Source organism: Mus caroli, unplaced genomic scaffold, assembly GCF_978045245.1.
Source record: "Mus caroli unplaced genomic scaffold, Mus_caroli_1 scaffold_6, whole genome shotgun sequence".
Classification (NCBI taxonomy): Eukaryota; Metazoa; Chordata; class Mammalia; order Rodentia; family Muridae; genus Mus; species Mus caroli.
In genome coordinates this window covers 132691724-132711256 of record NW_028227261.1, presented here as the reverse complement: position 1 = coordinate 132711256, position 19533 = coordinate 132691724, and the positions used below count along the sequence as shown (strand labels likewise).

General features: G+C 40.7%; 2 protein-coding genes across 3 annotated transcripts in view; both read left to right on the top strand.

Moving 5' to 3' along the window:
- The window catches only part of Pnisr (PNN interacting serine and arginine rich protein), a 28621-nt gene extending 26932 nt beyond the window's left edge, over positions 1-1689 (top strand). Inside the window, exon 12 of the mRNA XM_021159803.3 lies at positions 129-1689. Within this exon, the coding sequence (XP_021015462.1) occupies positions 129-159 (31 nt within the window). The 3' untranslated portion in view covers positions 160-1689. The remainder of the gene's footprint in view (positions 1-128) is intronic.
- Positions 1690-4800: 3111 nt separating this feature from the next.
- Positions 4801-19533, top strand: part of Coq3 (coenzyme Q3, methyltransferase) — a 29537-nt gene continuing 14804 nt past the window's right edge. The window contains exon 1 of one of the 2 annotated variants that reach the window (XM_021160533.3): positions 4801-4951. In XM_021160533.3, coding sequence (XP_021016192.1) covers positions 4843-4951 — 109 coding nt within the window. In that variant the 5' untranslated portion in view covers positions 4801-4842. Of the gene's footprint in view, positions 4952-5007; positions 5450-19533 lie in introns of those variants that run through there. The other variant, XM_021160534.3, reaches the window with a different exon arrangement.

Here is a 19533-nt window from a genome sequence, read left to right as displayed (position 1 = left end):
GGTATTTATTAAATATTTTAAAATAATGTTAGAAATCCTGTATAAAAGTATTTATTTATATTGCAGATTTTAAGTATAAATACATTTTTATTTTTAAATTTTGTCTTTTCCCTTTTTTTTTCTTTCAGATCAACAACCCCTCCCCGTCGTAAGCGCTGAGGAATGATGTGGCAAGAATGCCATGATGCTGTTTTTAAAAATTCCATGAGTTTAAGGGCTTGTCTCATTATAGAGGCACATTGTGGCTGTGTAGGTGAAACCAGATTTTTTTTTTTTTAATTGTGTAAATAGGTGTCTTTTTTCCAAATGCTGCTCCAAGTTACTTAATAGGATTTCTTTGTATTACATTTTTTTTTCAAAAAATAGTACTTAATAAGACTATAAATATGCCATTTCTCTTTCAGCTGTAATGTTCTCAAAATATTCTTGAATGTACTGTGATGTCAATAAAACTCTAGTTCATTTTTGTTAAACTCTTGCACCTTAATTTTATGATTTTAATCTAAGGAACGTACTTTTATAAAAAGGCAGCTGAAGTTTTGTATAACAGGTTTTTAAAGTTACTCCCATCTTCTCTAAGAATAGTTTGTCAAAGTTTGTACATTGTGCCCATGGATTTTTGTCAAATTCCAATTTTAAGGGTGCGGGGAAGGGCCAGAAAATGACCTTACTTTTCTTTGAAGCCATCTGATCAGCTTTCTAAACTTTTTTGGGTGGGAGGGGAGGCGTTCAAGTAATATATTCTCTGTATGAAATGTTATTCACGCCTGTAAAATGAAATTGCTGGAAACAATCAGGCCATTACACCAGTAGAGTTATTTGTAATGACTATTTGACACTAATAGTCTGGAACTATATAGTCACTCCTGTTTTAAACATGCATAACACCTTGGGGTTACCCATTAAGAAGTAGGATGTAGGATTCAATATATTTTAAAAATATAATATGACCTCAGCTTAATGGTGGAATATTGTGTTATGCAGGATTGTGTCGATTGCATAACATTAAAATGGTCTGATTTTCTCAGTTTCCAAAACCCATGACTAGAGAACGGTCTGTGAGTCCCGGCTTGATGAGTAGTAGGCATTTCGCCAAGTGTTCAGCTGCTTCAGGTCTGAGTTTTTAAGATGATACACTTACACATTGATAGTTGATCTCTGGAAACAGTGCTTTTCATATTGTAACGAAAGAAAAGCACAGTGCAGAACACAGAAGGCAGAGTATTGTGCTTTCTTACCAGCAATAGTTCATTTGAAAATAATGCCAGGTTTTTGCCAAGATCAGTGTTCCTTGAAATGAAGACAGAAATAGATTTGTTTGTGCATTCTTGTACCTCGACATAGCATCTTAATTTTGAGCAGTTACGCATTTATCTAAAGGAAATAAATCTGTGAATAAATGCATGTTTACCAAAATGGCTGTTTACAGTGCATTTAGTTACAATATTTATAAAGTTGCCATTTCACAGAATAAGTAGTTTGGAGTTCTATACAATTTAGTCATCAGTAATACCTGGAGACAAAATGTGCAATATTTTTTATGTAGGTGAGCTAACACAGTGTATCTAATTGAAGAATTCTGATTAATTTGTAATAGATAAGTTGTATAAAATTTTCATACCTTAAAGTGTTTTAGATTACTCTTCAAGTGAAGTATTATTTTCAAAATAAAATTCTACTGAAAAATTCCGCTGGCTATGATACATACATTTTTAGACATACAAATGAAAATCAAAAGAAATTCGCCAGTTTTGATTAATAATTTGCACGCTTTTTAATCATTAAATCTAACTTTTTAAAACCAAAAAAGTATACATGATTACTAATAGATACACCTGCATTATGATTGTATTTCCAACTGTAAGATTTTTGTGGAAAATTTATTACTCCCTTTACATGTAACAGTATTTGAGTGGGGAAATTTTTTTAAATAGGGCTTGCATAATTTAGGGTGCAAATGCTAAATTGTATATAAATGTTAGATGTAAACTTTGGTTATAAAGTACTTTTTAAAATTACACTTTTGAAAAATGAATACATTCAACTTTCAAGACAGTCAATCTGAATTGTTTGATCAGAATGTCTTTACGAGATTCCCTTTTGAAAGTCTGGAGAGAGGGCTCAATGGTTAAGAGCATTTATTACAGTTCTTGCAGAGGACCCTAAGTTTCCCCACACCTACGCTAGGTGGCTCACAACTTCCTGTGACTCCAGCCCCCAGGGTAAGACACCCCTCTCTAGCCTAGCCTCTATGGGTGCTTACTTACCTACACATGGTACACACACACGGACATGAATTACAAGTGCTGTAGAACAATCTGCAAGTCAAATATTTCTACTTAAATGATAATCTTAGTATCCAGTAATACCATTGCATTTAAATAATATTGTCCTGTAAGTCTTGCACGTTTGCTCCGTGCATGCCTGCACATACATAGTAAGTATGAAAAAAGCTGAAGGAATCCGAGTTCTCTAGTGTACGAGTCATTGTGTTTTTGTGAATATGGGTGGACTCCACCCTATTTGGAGAATTACAAGATTGCTTTAGGGCCCCAAAATATCAATATTGTGCAATTCCACTAATGTATGTGTTTTCTGCCTTTGTAAACTGTCTTGTCGATTTTGTACTGCACAGTAGGTAAATGCACAAAGGTAAATAGTCTTCTTTAAAGAAATATGAAGAATAATGGCAGAAGAGCTTTACAACTTTTAAAAAACTTGTAATGTCTATGTATTTTATGTGTATTGGTGTTTTGCCTTCATTTGTCTCCACTCTGAGTTCCTGAGTTCCAGTTGTGAGTCACCATGTGGGTGCTGGGAATGAAACCTTGTGAATGAACAGCCAGGGCTTTCAGCCACTAAACCGTCACCAAGGGGCTCCGGGATTTATTTCTTTAATGGTGTGTGTTTGTGTGTGATCTTTCTAGACCCTGAGCTTTAAAACTTTTTAGTTGGAAATTTTTAGGAGTTGCATAAGGCTAAAAATTCCTATAATAAGTTAAAAAAAATTTAACATTGAAGTTTCTAAACTGAACTAGTGATAGTGAATGTATATCTGTGTTAGGGTGCCCAGAAGGACCTGAAGAGGGTGTTAGGTGCCCTAGATAGGCACCTAGATAGGCACATATGCTTGTGAGTCACAGTGTGAAAACTGAAACTTGGGTCCTCACTGAGCCTTTTCTCCAGCTCCCCTGTAAGTTCAGTTTTGAATAGGATTTGGCAATATAGAATTTCTCAGTGGATACCATGTGATAGACTTTGTGAGTAAGTCTAAGAACTCATTCAGCTGGATGGATTTAGTAGATTGTTCAGAGGGATAAAGCCTGTATAGACATAAAGTGACTTACCCTTCATTTTCTTGTTAAAGAACTAGAACACATTGCAAATGTTAAATGGGTGTTGAGTTTTCTAGAATATGTATGAGCTAGTTTACAGCTTGTTGATAAGGAAGACTGGAGTTACTCTGGAACTTTCCTACACCAATCGCTACATACTGCATTACAGGCACCACAATTTTATTTCTGACACAGCTCAGGCTGAACTTACAGAAAAAAGCTTTTTGTTGCTGCGTGGGGGGATTTAGAGGGTTCTTTGCTTCCTACCAGCATTTAAGCATATCACTTCCTGCCTTTGCTGAAGCGAGACTGGGATGGCTGTGAAGCTGTGTGGTGTACACTTAATGTTAAGTACAGTCCATGCACAGAAGTCCTTAAGAGTGTTAACCATGATTTTCCGTGGGTCTGTCAATCCAGCAAAAACATGACACTTCAACTTGTGTATAAAACTTTCCACCTTCATCTGGAGAAATGGCCATATACCTCCAAACACAGGGACCTCTTGACAGTGACAGAGCAGCTGGTTTTCATACAGCTACGAGGTTAATATTTTAGCTCAGAGGATGTAAATGAGAGCTTAGTAAGTTTCACCGATTTAAAGGACGGCACTGCCTGTTGAAATGTAGAATGACGCCCTAAATTTTAGGAATTTAAAAATCCCTTCTTTTTATGAGGGCAGCATTTTTTATTTTGTTTGTTTTTTAACCGTTCCTGGTTTGCTTTTAGTTGCTGGGATAAAACACCCACTAAAAGCAACTCTAGGAAGGGTTTCTTTGGCTTAGAGATCCTAATCAATCATTGAGGGAAGTCTGGGTGAGATCCATAAGTGCAAGCTTCAGATACAACCCAGTTCCACTTTCCAAAGGGCTGAACATCAATCGTTAGTCAAGAAAACGCCCCACAAACACACGCAGTCTAGTCTAATGAAGGCAATTCAAGAGAGGGTCCCTGTTTCCTGGTGAATCTAATGTCAAATTGACAAAAAATAACTAGAATGAAGTAGAATCTTTCATACTGCTCCCTGTTTCTACTTCAAATAAACGTCTAAACTGAGTGTTAGGAGTTTTCTGCTACATACGGTGTATCCTGAACAGAATAAAGGGTCAGTTTCAGAGAATGTACTTTAGATGTGGACTTCTGTTCTCTGTGATTACTTGAGCGCATTGAAAGAGAATGGGTTTCTCGGAAAAAGTACTTCCATACTTGATTTTAAGCATTAGAGTCGGTTTTCCAAGACTCTGAGGAGATACCTCAGTAAATACGAAAACAGCACGGCGTGATTCGTAGGAAGAGAAGGTAGGTAGGTCTTCGTGTCCTTTTATTAGGAACATTTCTTTATTTCATTGCAGACATAATTTGATAGACGAGCTCGAGTTAACAGTGACCACAAATTCACATTAACTAATGCAAATGCAAAAGCCAGCATCCGCGAGTGTAGGAGGCGGAACCCTTCCGCTGGGGATTTGTTGTGAGGAGGGACCGGAAAAGGAGTAGGATTCTAGTCGCGATGTGGAGAGGTGGAAGGCTGGGCTCTCGTGGGGTTCGTCTCCTAGAAACGCTAGGGTTTGGGTGCCCCAGCGCGGTCGCCCAGCCTCCTCGCCTAACTTCACGGTCAGGTGAGTGTCGTCGGCGCGGAGGTTCTTCCGCACGCCTCGGGTGCCGGGGGCGGCTCTGCGCAAGCGCGGCAGAGGACGATGGGCTGTCCGGCTCCGTGGGTTCAGGTTAAAAGCAGCGCCGCGCTGCCCTGTCCTCATCCCGGGTGACCTCCGGGACCTGGTGTTGCTCTCTCCAGTGGCTACAACCCTCCAGGTCTGAGAAGCCAGGGGAAAAAGGCTGAGGACTAAGGATCTGGGCCTCGGAGAGCGTGTCCCGTGTGCCGCCGCCGCCGCCGGGTAGCCTACGACCTTTGCCCTATTTTATTTGCGTTCTATGAGCTTGTGGCCCGGGAGCGGCCATTCGACTTGCTGGATCCTGGAGGTGGTTCTTGCTTTCCAAACCAAACCAAGAAAGACACACGGGGAACCTCCTAGCACTGCCTCACTACTTTATTGCTCACTATTTTACCGTCCCCGCCAAAGAATTTAAGGCATTTATGCTCTTGATTGGCAAATAAGGTAAAGAACTAACTGCATTTGGTGCTATAGATTTTTAAACTCTGAAGTAGTAAGCAGATAATTAGGTTCACCCTTTACAAGAAAATGACCAGGCCGGGCGTGGTGGCTCACGCCTTTAATCCCAGCACTCGGGAGGCTGAGGCAGGCGGATTTCTGAGTTCAAGGCCAGCCTGGTCTACAGAGTGAATTCCAGGACAGCCAGGGCTACACAGGAGAAACCCTGTCTCGAAAACCATAACAAAACAAAAAAAAAAAAGAAAGAAAGAAAGAAAATGACCACTATATGGTAGAGATTGGTATGGCTGGGAATTTTAATATGACAGTAACAGCAATAATACCTATTTAAACCCTACTGGAAAAAATAATTACGATAATTTTTTAAGAGAGCAAGATATAAATAAATATTAATGAACTTGGAGATCTAGATGGAATTATGATTCCAACTTTAATTTTCTGGATAGATGATTTTATACTCTTTTATTATCTTTTATATGATTTTATTGTCTTTATATACATTTATACTCTTACTGTTTAAACTTTGTCTTCCAGAACAATCCGAGCCATTGTTCCAGAGATCCAGAACATCTCTGGTCCATTTTTTAGAAACCTTTTAATGTGTGCCTTTTATAATAAAAAAAAATTAGAAAAGAACCAATAAAACTGTAAATTTTGTAGGAGGAGCATTTGGTCTGTACTTGGAATCAGGGAGTCTTGAATGAGATAGTAGAACAAGTGTCAGTAGAGGGCAGGAAGGGAGTAGATGTCGAGTTACACACTGTGTAGACCAAGTTGGCCTCATACATCAGAAGACCCACCTGCCTCTGCTTCCCAAGCTGTTGTGTTCTTCCCTTATGTATAGTCACCTCCTCCGTGCCTTTGCCAGCTCTGCTGACATGATGCCATTGCTCTAATTAGTGCTTGTCTCACAACATCTTCATGTCACTGCCAGTCTTTTCTGGTATGGGCATGGGTATGGGTGTTTGCTTGCATCTGCAGCTGCAGACCACAGGCGGTGTGTGCCTGATGTCCTTACAGGCTGGAAGAGAGCATGGGATTCCCTAGGACTGTATGTGTATAGGTTGGAAACTGCCACATGGATGCTGGAGAATCCAGTCCAGTTTCTCTGGAAGAGAAGCCAGTGTTCTTAACTGCTGAGCCACCTCTCCAACCCTCATCACCCATTTAAAAGATAGACTTTTGGCTTATAGCAGCCTTGTCTGATGGTTATTTTCTTTAAGAGCTTAGAATGTATTTTATTTCATGGTTTCTTGTTTTTGAGGATTGTTGATCAAGAGAGCTGGAGTTAGTCTCATGTTTTGACTATATAGGTGATTTGTGCATATTTTTCTTCTTATATTTTTGGTTATGAGCCTAGCCTTTAACAGCTGAGCCATCTCTCCAAGCCCATATTTTTTTTTTCTTATAGTTTGTAATATTGTTTCTTTACTTTCGTTTAAAAATATTTTTATTTTTAATAACTGTATGTGGGGGCAGGGGTATGTGCACATGACTATGGGCACCTGCAGAGGCCAAAGATTTTGTATCCCCTGGAGCTGGAGTAACAGGTAGCTATGAGCAGCTTGACATGGGTGCTAGGATCTGAACTCTAGAAATGCTGTGTGTGCTCTTAACCAATGTTTGACGATTTTTGATAACATGATTGTAATGTCATGGAGAGGTTTGTCTCCAGTCGCATGTATTTGGGGTTCCAAGTCTCCAGATGTGCTTTGAATATCTGTTTCTTTCTGAAGATTTGAGGAATTTTTTTTCCTCTGATGCCAGTGAATGGATATTCTATGTGATTGGTGTTTATCTCATCTTGTTCTTGTAGCCCATGATCTTTAGATTTCTTCTTTCAGTTGTATCTCACTTTAGTTCTTTTCCTTATTGGCATTTGAATGTAGTGTTAGTCACCCTTGGCCTCTAGCCATATGACTCTACTTGACTCTATTGATGATGGTTTCCACTGTGTTATTTACCTACTTATTTACTGAGGCTTTACTTTCTAACACTTCTGTTTGTTTTGTTTTGTTCAGGCTGTGGTTTTTGTTTGTTGTCTTGTTTTTCTTTTCAGATTTTTGGGCGTGGGGTGGTTTTGCTGCTGCTGACTTTTTTTTTTTTTTTTTTCCGAGACAGGGTTTCTCTGTGTAGCCCTGGCTGTCCTGGAACTCACTTTGTAGACCAGGCTGGCCTTGAACTCAGAAATCCGCCTGCCTCTGCCGCTTCCCCCCCCCCCCCCCCAGTGCTGGGATTAAAGGTGTGTGCCAACATGCCCGGCGCTGCTGACCTTTTATCCACGTTGCTGACTTTTTCCACTCTGTTGTCGAGTTTCCTCTCTTGGACCTGTATTGGGTTCATCTTTTTATTTGTATACTCTTTGGGTCATTGATCATTTTCATGAGAAGTCATTTGAAATCTTTACCTGGTACTTGGCTTTTCAGTATCATTGGGTTCTGTCGCTGGAGTATGGTCTTTGGGGAGTCATGTTGTCTTGCTTTCTGATGTACTGTGATTTGCATATCTGTTGGTTTGGATATTTCTTTTGGGTTGGGGCATCTTCCTAGTGAGTGATCGCCTTCTGAACATTTAACCCACATACCACTTGGCAACCACAACAGCAACCCATACAAGCTATAGAAACACGTGTAAAAATTAATGACAGCCCACTGATACATCACCAGTGGACACAGCACTAACAATGAAAAACTACTTTCCAATGTGCTAAGTGTGTCAAAGTAAAAAGATATAGGACGAAGACAAGAAAGGGATAGAAAAGGAAAGAAGGACATGGGTAATCAGACAAAAGGATAAAGGAGGTGTTGAATGTCAGGGCTGCTATATATATACATACACACACACATACATACATGTTTGTTTTTTAAAAGCCAGAATTGGGAAGGTGGCTTAGTCAGTGAAGCACCTGCCCCTCAAGCAGGGAACCTAAGCATAGATCCAGAACCCATGTAAAAGCTTGTTGCAGTGGCTTATCTGTAACTCCTGCAGTGACAGGTGGGGTGGATCCCTGGAGCTCACTGGCCAGTCATCCTAGCTGAATGAATGAATATAGAAAAACAATAAAGATTGCTGAGAGACTCTGACCCACTTGTCAGCTACTTGTGAGCCCTGCAGAGAGCTTTTTGGTTGCAATAGCATAAGTTCTTACTCATGTTGGGGTGGGCTTTTGGGTGATATAGCTCCCCTTTAGTGGCTCCTGCTCCTGTAAGTAACCCTTATAACTAGTGCTGGTTACGTCATTAATTTGCCAGTTGGACTTTGGGGAGAAGAGTACTTTGGTTTGTAGTTGGCTCCCTATCTTAAGTACATAGATGGATCTCACCAAGAAAAGTCTCCCATAACACATGGCACCCAAGTACGGACCAAGAGAATCAAGGATGAGTTGGATAGGATTGACTGCATGGCCCCTGCAATGGATGCTGAGACATGCAACTGAATATGATCTCAGGCCCCATGAGATAGGTGACAGAACATGTGACCAAGGCTGAGCTGTCTGGGAGTGGAGCATCTTTGTGGGGAATTCCTGGATGGACATCTTTCTGTACTTAGTAGGATGGCATGTCCTCTTGGGTTATGGGAATGTCCCCTGTAGCTAGTCTTTGTTGCTTTGTGGAGTCTTCTTTTTTCCCCACCCTTTATTCCCCTGGTTTCATACCCTAATGTTGCGGCCTGCCCGCAGTCCACAACATGAACGGTTCAACTGAGAATGGCAGTTCGCTGAAAAGAGAGGAATCTAGACGGGGCGGAAGAAACAATGGAGCTAAGACAACATCCTGATCAAAGCTCAATTTTACTATTTCCAGACACTCAGTTATAAAGGAAGGGGGAGGGAACCCAATATCCCGCCAAGTAACTCAGGGTCCAGTAGCAGGACGAACACGTGTGTGCCTCCAGGCAGCAAAGGCAGGTTCCAGCAGTGGGCGTGGCAGGACGAATGAGCCGGTAGCTCCACCCTTGAGCAAGCAGGTTCCAGGCTGGGGGAAGGGAGGCCACATTTCCTCCCATTAGTTAACAAAACAAAAATAAAAAAGGGGGTGGCCTGAGGCAGAAAAATTATCTATGTTTAATAGTTCTGCCTGAGTTCTGAGGGCTAAAGAAAAAACCTGTTTCCGTGGGATTCCCTAACTTTTCTAATGGAAAACTGTATTTGGCTAAGACTGTCTTTATTATCCTAGTAAACCACTTAACAGAATAGGCTCTGACTTTATAATGCTAATTAGTGCTGAATAGGTAGCTACCTGTTTGCATTTTAAGTAGGGCGTTGGAACCCTGGCTGAGTTTAACTAAACAAATTTAGAATAACACTGAGCTGATAATCCTCCGCAATTTTGGGTGACAGGCAGGGGAAACAGTGAGAAGAGGGTAAGACCAGCTCTTTAGTACAAGGCCAGTTGACTTTTTTATTTGGGTGGGAGGCAGTGAAGGGCCTGCCCTTACGACAGCAAGGTCTCGAACCTCTCTCCCCCCTATTAATTAGTTTAAATAGGCAATGCTTAACAGAGGTGATCAAATGATTCTTTTCATCCATAGATAAGTGGGCCTTTAACCTTGACTTGGGTGGACATTGACCTGATTCCTCCCGTGAGCATTATAACAACTCACATCTGTGGCTCTTGGTATCTTTTGGGGAGGGGAGGCAGAGCCTTAAGTATTTTTGGTTTTTAGCTGGAGTCAGATACCAACCTCTTTCAAATCAGGTGTGTCGCACAGGGAACTCAGAAACGGTCAAGCTGGACCTTCCCTCCGCAGTAATCTCCTGCGCCAAGCGGTACCCATACTGTATTCATATGATTATGAATCAGTAGCGCAGTTCAGAGTTATGCGCGGTCTCTATATGAGACTTGTCAACCTCAGATTTAGCAAGGCCTAGACAAGAATTATGTCAGTATTAACACCATTAATTTTGGTTAAAATAGGAGCTGAAAATCTTTCCTCTTCATACCTGCTATTCCCAATAGCCTGAGGAACTAAGGACACCTTGCAGTAACAGCAAGGGTGAAAAGCCAGAGGCCAGTTAAGGGACTAAGCCCATCTCTATCAAAATAAGAACTAATCTCTGTAAATATATAAAATTTCTACTTCCCTAGCTCTCCTGGTAAATCTAAATCTTATCTTAGACTGAAAAGCCACATGCTGGGATGTCCTTGGAAGGGAGATTAGCAGTACCACCTGTTAAATGTAGATTGACCTGCTTGAGAAAAGGAAGAATTCTAAACAGTGAGAGTGTAGCAATGTAAATTTTCTGTTTGGAGAAGTCAAGGTACTTTATTTAGATGCAAATTGTAAAACTAAAGCTAATCTCAAATTAGAAGTAACTGGGTGCCAGTGGCGTTCAGCTGCAGACTGACCTTTAATGTCAGTTTGCAAAAAGTTTAGGACAAATAAGGTGAAGGCAAGATGAGCCTTTGGTGACCTTGGGGGATATGCTCTGAATTAACTTTGCTAGGTAATTTAGAATATAGGAATCTCTAATAATTGAACTGAATATTAGACCAGTCTAAGATTGAGTTAGAATGGCTGGTCACACTGAAGAAGAGTGAAAAATCATTATGACTCTATTAAATGACTAATTTTACTAAGTCTGAATATACAGTCTCTGATATACTATTGCCATAAAGTTAAAAGGCTAGAAGCTAGTCTAAACTGGAAAAATGACAAGCAAGGATTTAAGGTAAACTTCCCTTGAGAAGCATTAGTTAATAAAATACTTTCCACTTAGGAAACAATATATACTGAAAGATTAAAACTTTTGGCTTCTTGTAAAGAAGCAGAAACAATAAACATTTTTCTTACATAATGTAAAGCTATATTAGCCATACGTAGAGGCAAAATTTTCTAGTGATTACCAGTTTACTAAAAGCAAAAATCTTTGAATTTAAGCATTATTTTAAACATCTGAATAGATCTGTAACACTGTTAAAAAGAAATTTTCTTGAACACAGGGAAAAACTTTTTTAGGCATTGTTTGCAAAACAAAAGAAAGGGCCACAAGCCGCTCTGGGACTGCCCAGAGCCCTGTATTGACTCAAAGGTAAAATACTTTTTAATCTGAGCATTAATCTTAAATTTGCAATCAAACTGCAAGCTGCAGTCAATGGAACAATGGCAGTTTTAACCATAATTTTTAAGTTTTTGTGCAAGGTTAGGATAATACCTACAACTTTGGGAAAACAAAACCTATGTTTAAAACAATTTATCACTGTTAAAATCAATATTAGAAGCATTACTATCATATTACGAAGTTTGGATATCAATTAATACCTATGAATACCTATTAAAGCAAGCTTTAACGCTTTAATAAAGAGGCATTGCTTTATATCTTATCTTAAATTTTACTATTTAGGATAGGAATCACATTAATCAATTTTTGAGTTAAGAAGATCTTTTTCTGAGGAGGCCTTCTCTGATAGGCAGAGAAGGTATCTCCTCCTGAGATACCACAAACTCCGCCTGAGGGCGATTTAGCCCTGGAAAAGTTGCATCTTTTATAGCATCATTTACAAGCGCCCAGAGACCTAGGGTAAAATTATCTGTCTGAGCGATATTCAGGGCCTCACCAACTTTCTCCCAGGTTCCACAATCTATCGTTTCTTCTTCTTTGAACCATGGACAACAGCTATCTATCTTATCTAAAAGATCCATGACTTTGAACCCTTCCTTCTTCCACCTAAGCAGCTTTCTAAAAAGCTGCGGCACACCGCCTGTCTCCGTATCTAGTTCCGATTAACGAACTACTGACCCCAAGCAGAAACAGTGTTGGGTCAGCACTGATTCAAACTTGATTCGTATCCTACCGCATCCTCAGCAACACTTTACAAAACTGAAATTTTAGGCTAGCGCTAGCATGTGTACCTGTCCGTTGCTCCGATGCTCCTCCGATACGAAGATCCTTTCCTTTCTTGTGGAGCTCCACACAGCAGTCGTTTCTCTTAGCATCCCTCTGCCATTCTTCAGGTCCCAGTTCTGGCGCCAACTGTTGCGGCCTGCCCGCAGTCCACAACACTAACGGTTCAACTGAGAATGGCAGTTCGAACTGAAAAGAGAGGAATCTAGATGGGGCGGAAGAAACAATGGAGCTAAGACAACATCCTGATCAAAGCTCAATTTTACTATTTCCAGACACTCAGTTATAAAGGAAGGGGGAGGGAACCCAATATCCCGCCAAGTAACTCAGGGTCCAGTAGCAGGACGAACACGTGTGTGCCTCCAGGCAGCAAAGGCAGGTTCCAGCAGTGGGCGTGGCAGGAAGAATGAGCCGGTAGCTCCACCCTTGAGCAAGCAGGTTCCAGGCTGGGGGAAGGGAGGCCACACCCTAACACTAGGTAGGAGAGATACAAGGTTAGAGGGGAAAGAGGAATTAGGAAAATTGCTGAACCTAATTTCTTTTGTTTCTTCTTTGCCTGCAGCTACTAACAAACCACAACCAACCTTCATAAATGACCAACAACCACCAACTCATCCTCTTGGGGCCCAGGTCCTAGCATTTATATACTCTCTGATAAGTTCCCAGAATTCCAAATGTTACACAATCACAGAAACTCTCTGCCTCTGGCAAAACCATACCTCTGCTAGAGCTTAAGGCAAATCATAGTCCCACATCTCCACACGTGGGATTTAAATGCAAACATATTCTTTTTTTTTTTTTAAAGATTTATTTATTTATTATATGTAAGTACACTGTAGCTGTCTTCAGACATTCCAGAAGAGGGCGCCAGATCTCGTTGCGGATGGTTGTGAGCCACCATGTGGTTGCTGGGATTTGAACTCTGGACCTTCGGAAGAGCAGTCGGGTGCTCTTACCCACTGAGCCATCTCACCAGCCCGCAAACATATTCTTATATTCATATTTTTGTGGGGTTTTTTGAAAGACACCAAGATTCCCAAATTGTCACTACAGGCCCCTAAACAGCTGGTGGGTTAAAGAATGTTTACTAGTCCCTGAAGTGGGATATATAGGTTGTGATCTTAAGCAGTTATGGCTTTGGCCTTTGTTTGGGGCAATACAACATGCATATGAGGCTCAGGTATCTTCCAGAAAGAACTCGTGGGAGTAAGGGAGGAATTACAATTTTCTTTTAAAAACCAAGCAAACAAACCCTCAAACATGCTGTGTCTAGCCTCTGAATCAGTTGCAGATTTGGAAAGGAAAGTGGATAAAAGAAGAGGGCTGAAGGTGTTGGCACGTTGTTTTTCACAGTTGGCAAGATATGTGCTAAAGATCTCAAAAGCTGGAACACCTGGAAAGAGTCACATAGTAAGAGAGATTAGGATAAAGGTGGTCTAAGATAGCCCTTGATTCCAGTCTTTAATAAGAGAAAGACACAAAAGCCCATGATAGAGCATGCAGATAGAGCATTCTTAGGAATGGCTGGATGCAGGAGACCATACAAGTGAATATTCTGCTCTCAACTGCTTGGCTTGGAAAATATTTTGTTCATTTGTTTGTTTGTTCAAGTCATAGTCTCACTATGTAGTTTTGGGTATCCTGGAACTCACTATGTAGGCCAGAGTGATCTTATACTCACAGAGATTTATTTCCCTCTGTCTGTCTAGTACTGGGATTAAAGGCATGTGCCACCATACCCAGCTCTGGAAAAAGACTTTTAAACAAGCAGTGAAAGACCCTGCCACAGTCATAACAGCAGCATGAGGATGTGTGGGGTTAGTGTGAGTGCTGTAGAGGCAAAGAAACTAAAAGTATTCACCCTCTCTTTAGACAAAGGCTACATAGCCTGAGGCAGAATGAGAAAAGTCAGTTCCTGGTAGACAGACTTATTACAAACCGTCTGGAATACTTGTTAAGATCTCCATGAAGATCAGGAAACAGAAGACAGTATAGGAAGGACATGCATTACTGGGGAAGTTAGAAGAAGAGAAGTGTACTGATATCCAGTTCTTCAGGCCACACAGAACTATGTCCACAGGGAAGTTTAGAAAGAAGTTGACTCAATAGGGGTTTAGTGGCTCTGCTGAGTCCTGTGAGCCCTACAAAGTAGGACAGGCGTTGGCAGCCCTGAGGGATCTAGCCTGATCTGGTAGGATAGGCCTTGGCAGCCCTGAGGGATCTAGCCTGATCTGGTAGGATAGGCCTTGGCAGCCCTGAGGGAACTAGTCTGGCATCTAAGTCATGTTTGTAAAATGCTGAAACACGCAGATGAAGGAAAGAGAAAGGCAGCTCAGTACTCACGTTCAGTGAACCGGTCCTGTGCCAGTTCCCTGAAAGTGAATGTGGCAGGCTTTGCGTCGGCTGGAGTTCCTAAGGAGAAAGACTGATGCTGTGCTTGGGAGTTTTGGAAAGCTTTAAAACTTGACTACCGGTTCACTAAAGCATTACAAGAAGATATGGAAGACAAGCATGTCCCCACTGTACCCCTTGCTAAGGAGGAAAGAAGTGTCCTAGAGTTGCCTGGATAAAGGCCATATTATGGACCAGGGGTCTTTTGTGGAGTCACTGCTTTACTGCTCTGCTATTTCTATACAAAAATAGTAGGCTTTGGTGGAATGCCATTGTTTCCCTATCTGGGCTCAGTAGACACCATTTGTGTCTCCACAAGTTTTACATATCAGAAGGTAAAGTCAAAATACTCAGTATAGAAAATGGTAATAAAGAAACAAAGGATAAGAAAAATGTCTGTCCCTCATTGGAGAGAAAAAGGCATAAAACAAATTAGACAGATGGAATGAAATGACAAATACACATGGAGAATAAAAAGAAGGCTAGAGAGATGGCTCACTGGCTAATAGCACTTGTTGCTTTTGTAGAGGGCCTGGGTTTGGGTCTCAGAACCCACATGCTGTCTTACAACCATTTGTAACTGTAGTTTCAGGAGTCCAATATCCTCTTCTGACTTCTGTGGGGACCAGACCAAAGTGATGTTCATACATTCAAACAGGCAAACAGGCAAAACATACATGTGAACAAATAAATAGAAGAACAAGATGATTGAGGTACAGTAAGATGGCTCTGGATACCAGATCTGACAAGCCAAGCCTGATCAGTGTAGGTTTCTGGAACCCACATGTGGAAAGAGAACCAACTCCCAAGAGTGTGTGTGTGTGTGTGTGTATCTGTATGCACATAGAGGGGGGAGGGAGAGAGAAGAGGGGAGGAGAAGGGAGGGGAGGGGAGGGGAGGGGAAGAGAAAGAAAAAGAAAGAGAAGAAGAGAGGAGAGAGGAGAGAGATTTCTTCTAGTTCCTCAAACATTGGAGGCTCCTAGTCCTGAGCATAGAGGAGGAGGCCCGTTGAGAGCTTGTCTTTCAGTTATTCTGCTGCTAAATGGTAGTATCCAGTGGGTGTCAGAGTAATCTTCATAATAGGTGTTTTCCTTCTTTGTGTGCCAAAGCCTCTGCTTGCAACAATTAGCTTAGCATTGTGTAGGCAGGACAGATCTCACACTCCCCAGGTAGAACATCCCCAGATAGCAAGCACAACATAGGGCAGTTGTTTTAGTTGAGGGCTATCTCCCAAGTGAGTTGGGAGGTGACCGCAGCACTGGGATGAATACAAGCAGAGAACTTGTTGCCCTGCTTCAAGGCCTCCTGAGTGAGTATTAAGCACCCTGCTGGAAGGATATCATTGTGGGTGTGGTGTGTCCTGCTAGAACTTCAGAGTTTGTGGACTTGAGCAGAGGACTGAGAGGCATCTCAACATTCTATCTACTCATTGACTTCAGTACCAGACCTATCAAAGTCCAGGTTTGAAATCTGGTTCTGACCCAAGAGTGGGGGCTAGCTTGCCTTATGCACTTCCCACACTGAACTAGCCTTCTGCCCCCTTGACCTTTTGGCTCATTTGGTCCTTCTGCTTCTTATAGCTGCCTCTGGGCCATCCTTTATCCAGGAGCTATGGCAGGCTAAATTGGGGTTCCTCAGATGGTGGCTATTCCATGATAAGGCTTTTGGGGTGGCTCTGTTTTTACCAATAGTTTTTCTCAAGATAGCACCTAGCTGCTGTCCTCTGAGTGATATAGGGTGACAAATTGGGATTTTGCTTTGGTGCCGCTGAACTGTGCCTCAGGGGAGTCACCACCTCACTGCAGCGGGATTTGAGGCTGCCAGCCTGAGTGAGGGTGGGACTTTCTGCCTCTTACTTACCTGCTTTAAATGTTAAGTGTATGTTTCTTTACTTTGTTGGGAGCTGCTACCAGAGTGGCTATACACTTATGCTATCTCTCTACCTATCCATCCATCTAATATTTATATAAAAGAGACAGTTGCTTCATTCCTGCTCTACATTTGGTGATATCAGTATTTTTAAATTTTAGACATTTTGATAGGTGTGTGTTTCTCCCTATGGCTTTCATTTGTTTCAATCCTAGTTTTTATTAATATTGAACATCTGTTTTATTCTTTTACAATTACACACACACACACTTATCATACACACACATGCATGCACATACCATGATCATACTTACTCCTGTGTAATCTCCTTCCATTCCTGAAGAATCCTTTCTTTTCAACAAGCCCCTATCTACTGTTAGCTCTTTCTCTGTGTGAGACCTACTGAGGACAATTGGGTTGCTTGTATGAATGTCAGTGGGTTTGTTTTTTATTTTTCACGTTCTATTTTGTGTATGTAGGGGTGGGGTTAGTGCACACCACAGCAGACTTGTCAAGGTCAGAGGACACCTGTGGGAATTCATTCTTTCCACCATATGGGTTCCAAGGATGGAATCAGGTCAGCAGGCTTGAGAGCAAACATCTTTACCTGCTAAGCTATCTTGATTTTCTGAAGTTATAATTTGCTATTTTTTTTCCTAGTATTATTTCAGGTTGTTGAGCTCAAATTTTTAATTTCAAGAGTTTTAATTTCAATGTGAGAGCTCCTTGGGGGCTAAAGCAATCTCAGCAGTTAAGGGTACTGTCACTCTTGCTAAGGACCTGGTTTCAGTTCCCAAAACCCATAGCCGCTCACCATGTCTGAACTCCAGTTCCAGGGTATCGGACATTTTCTTCTGGTCTCCATATATACCATATACAGAGAGTACACTTACATACAGGTAAAACACTCACATGCATAAGACAAACATAAATAAATACTAAAAACTAAACGTAAGATTCCTTGGGGTGCTGTACATAAACAATAGGAGCACCTAACTTTCTTTCCATCATGTATGTGCTTTGCTTTCTTTTCTCGTCTTATTACCATGGCTAAGATCTTGCTCCTGATGTGGGTACCACCTTTTTCTTTTATCATTTAAGTTAAATGCAACCTCTAGGACTATAGAACAATAAAAATAGATGCTTTGTGAAATAAGTTTCCTTGCATTTGTTGAGTGTTCATAATAGATAGGTGTAAACTGCTTCATCTGCCTCAGCCACTATGATTGTGTGACTGTACTTTTGTATATAATATGATTTTATTTGCTAGTATTCATTGAGATTTGTAAGTTTTCTCTTTAGACAAATTTATCTGTAAACATCTTTGGTTTTTAGAGTGCTTCTAGCTTTGTAAAATTATTTGTGAAGTATCCTGCATTGTTCTTAGGGCTTGTCTTCCTTTATTGTTTCTCTCTCTCTCCTTAATTTTTTTCATATATTTGACCATATTCCCTTCCCCCAACTGCTGATATCGCCCCCACCTCACTACTTCATATTCTTTCTCTCTCTCAAATAAATAAATAATAAAAATCAAAACAAATACAAACCTCAATAAGACAAGAAAAACAAAATGAAACAAGACAAGATAGGGTCGCTGTGCAGCAGAGGCTGAGCACCAGCTTGCAGTCTCCTCTCAGTGTCCTAAGTGCTGGGGTAGGTGGTCTACCATTCTGTCAGAATTCACTGTGTGCTGGGATGGATGACTAGGGTGCCATTCTGCCAGGACTCACTGTCAGCCCCTGCTGTGTTCTCCAGGAGAGACTGGATGCATTGTTTGTTGGTTCTTCCAGGAGCTTTGCTCAGACCTAAGATTCCTTTGGAGTTGAAGAGAGGGCTCAGTAGTTAAGAACACTTGCTGCTCTTGCAGAGATTCTCTAGTGGAACTATCTGAACCTGCTCAGTTTTAGAAGACTTGGATCTATGAATTTAGTTCCTTTAGAGGCTAAACAATAATTATTCGGCCTGCCTCTTTGAATAGTCGATGACTGCTTGAGAGAACATAGATTCTGTTGCAGTTTGGGTGAAGTGTTTCACAAATTCATTTATCTGTATTGCTTGACAATGTTCAGTTTGAATCCTTGCTGATTTTTTTTTTCTGGTACTTGTTCCACTTATTGAGGAGTGTTGGCCTTCCACTATAGCTGTGGGTTTGCTTTTTCTCATTTTAGTTCTGTCACATTTGCTTTATTTGTTTTGAAAATGCGCTGTTTAGTAATATACATTTAGGATTGCTCTTAGTGGATTCTCCTTTTGTCATGATTAATGTCATTTTCGTCTCTAGGATACTTTATCTAAATATTAATTGTACAATAATTTGAATAACCTACTAAGTAGTCTATGTAAATTTGGACATAGAGACTATACATTTTTATTTTAGGATATAATTATATGTCTGGTTGTCTGCCCATCTACCAATAGCACACACACACACACAATGACTTTTGTTCATCTGTCAAAAGCATATCTTAAGAATCTAAACTAGTTTTGACAACCTAGAAACTAATAATTTTATGTAAAAGATGAAATAGTTTCTATTTTGAATATATTTTACAATCTTTTTTAAATGCAACCTAGTGCAGATGTAAAAATTAGTTGTACAAGCTGGAGAGATGGCTCATTGAGTAAGAGCATTTGCTGGTTTTGGAGAGGACTAGTTTAGTTCCCAGGACCCATATCAGATGGCTTGAAAGTGCCTGTAGCTCCAGCTCCAGGGGATCTAGCATTCTTTTCTGGCCTCCACAGGCACTTGCACACACACACACACTCACACTCACACACTCACATAGAGTGACAGATTTTACATATTCACTACTTAATTTTGATAATTTTAATTTTTAGATGGAAAAAAGTAAAACCTTTATTTTATTTTTTAATTAAATTCCAAATTAATGCCTTTGTTATCCCAAAGAAACTCCTTTGCTTATCATTTGTAATACACCATGAGAGTATCATATAAAAATTCTTC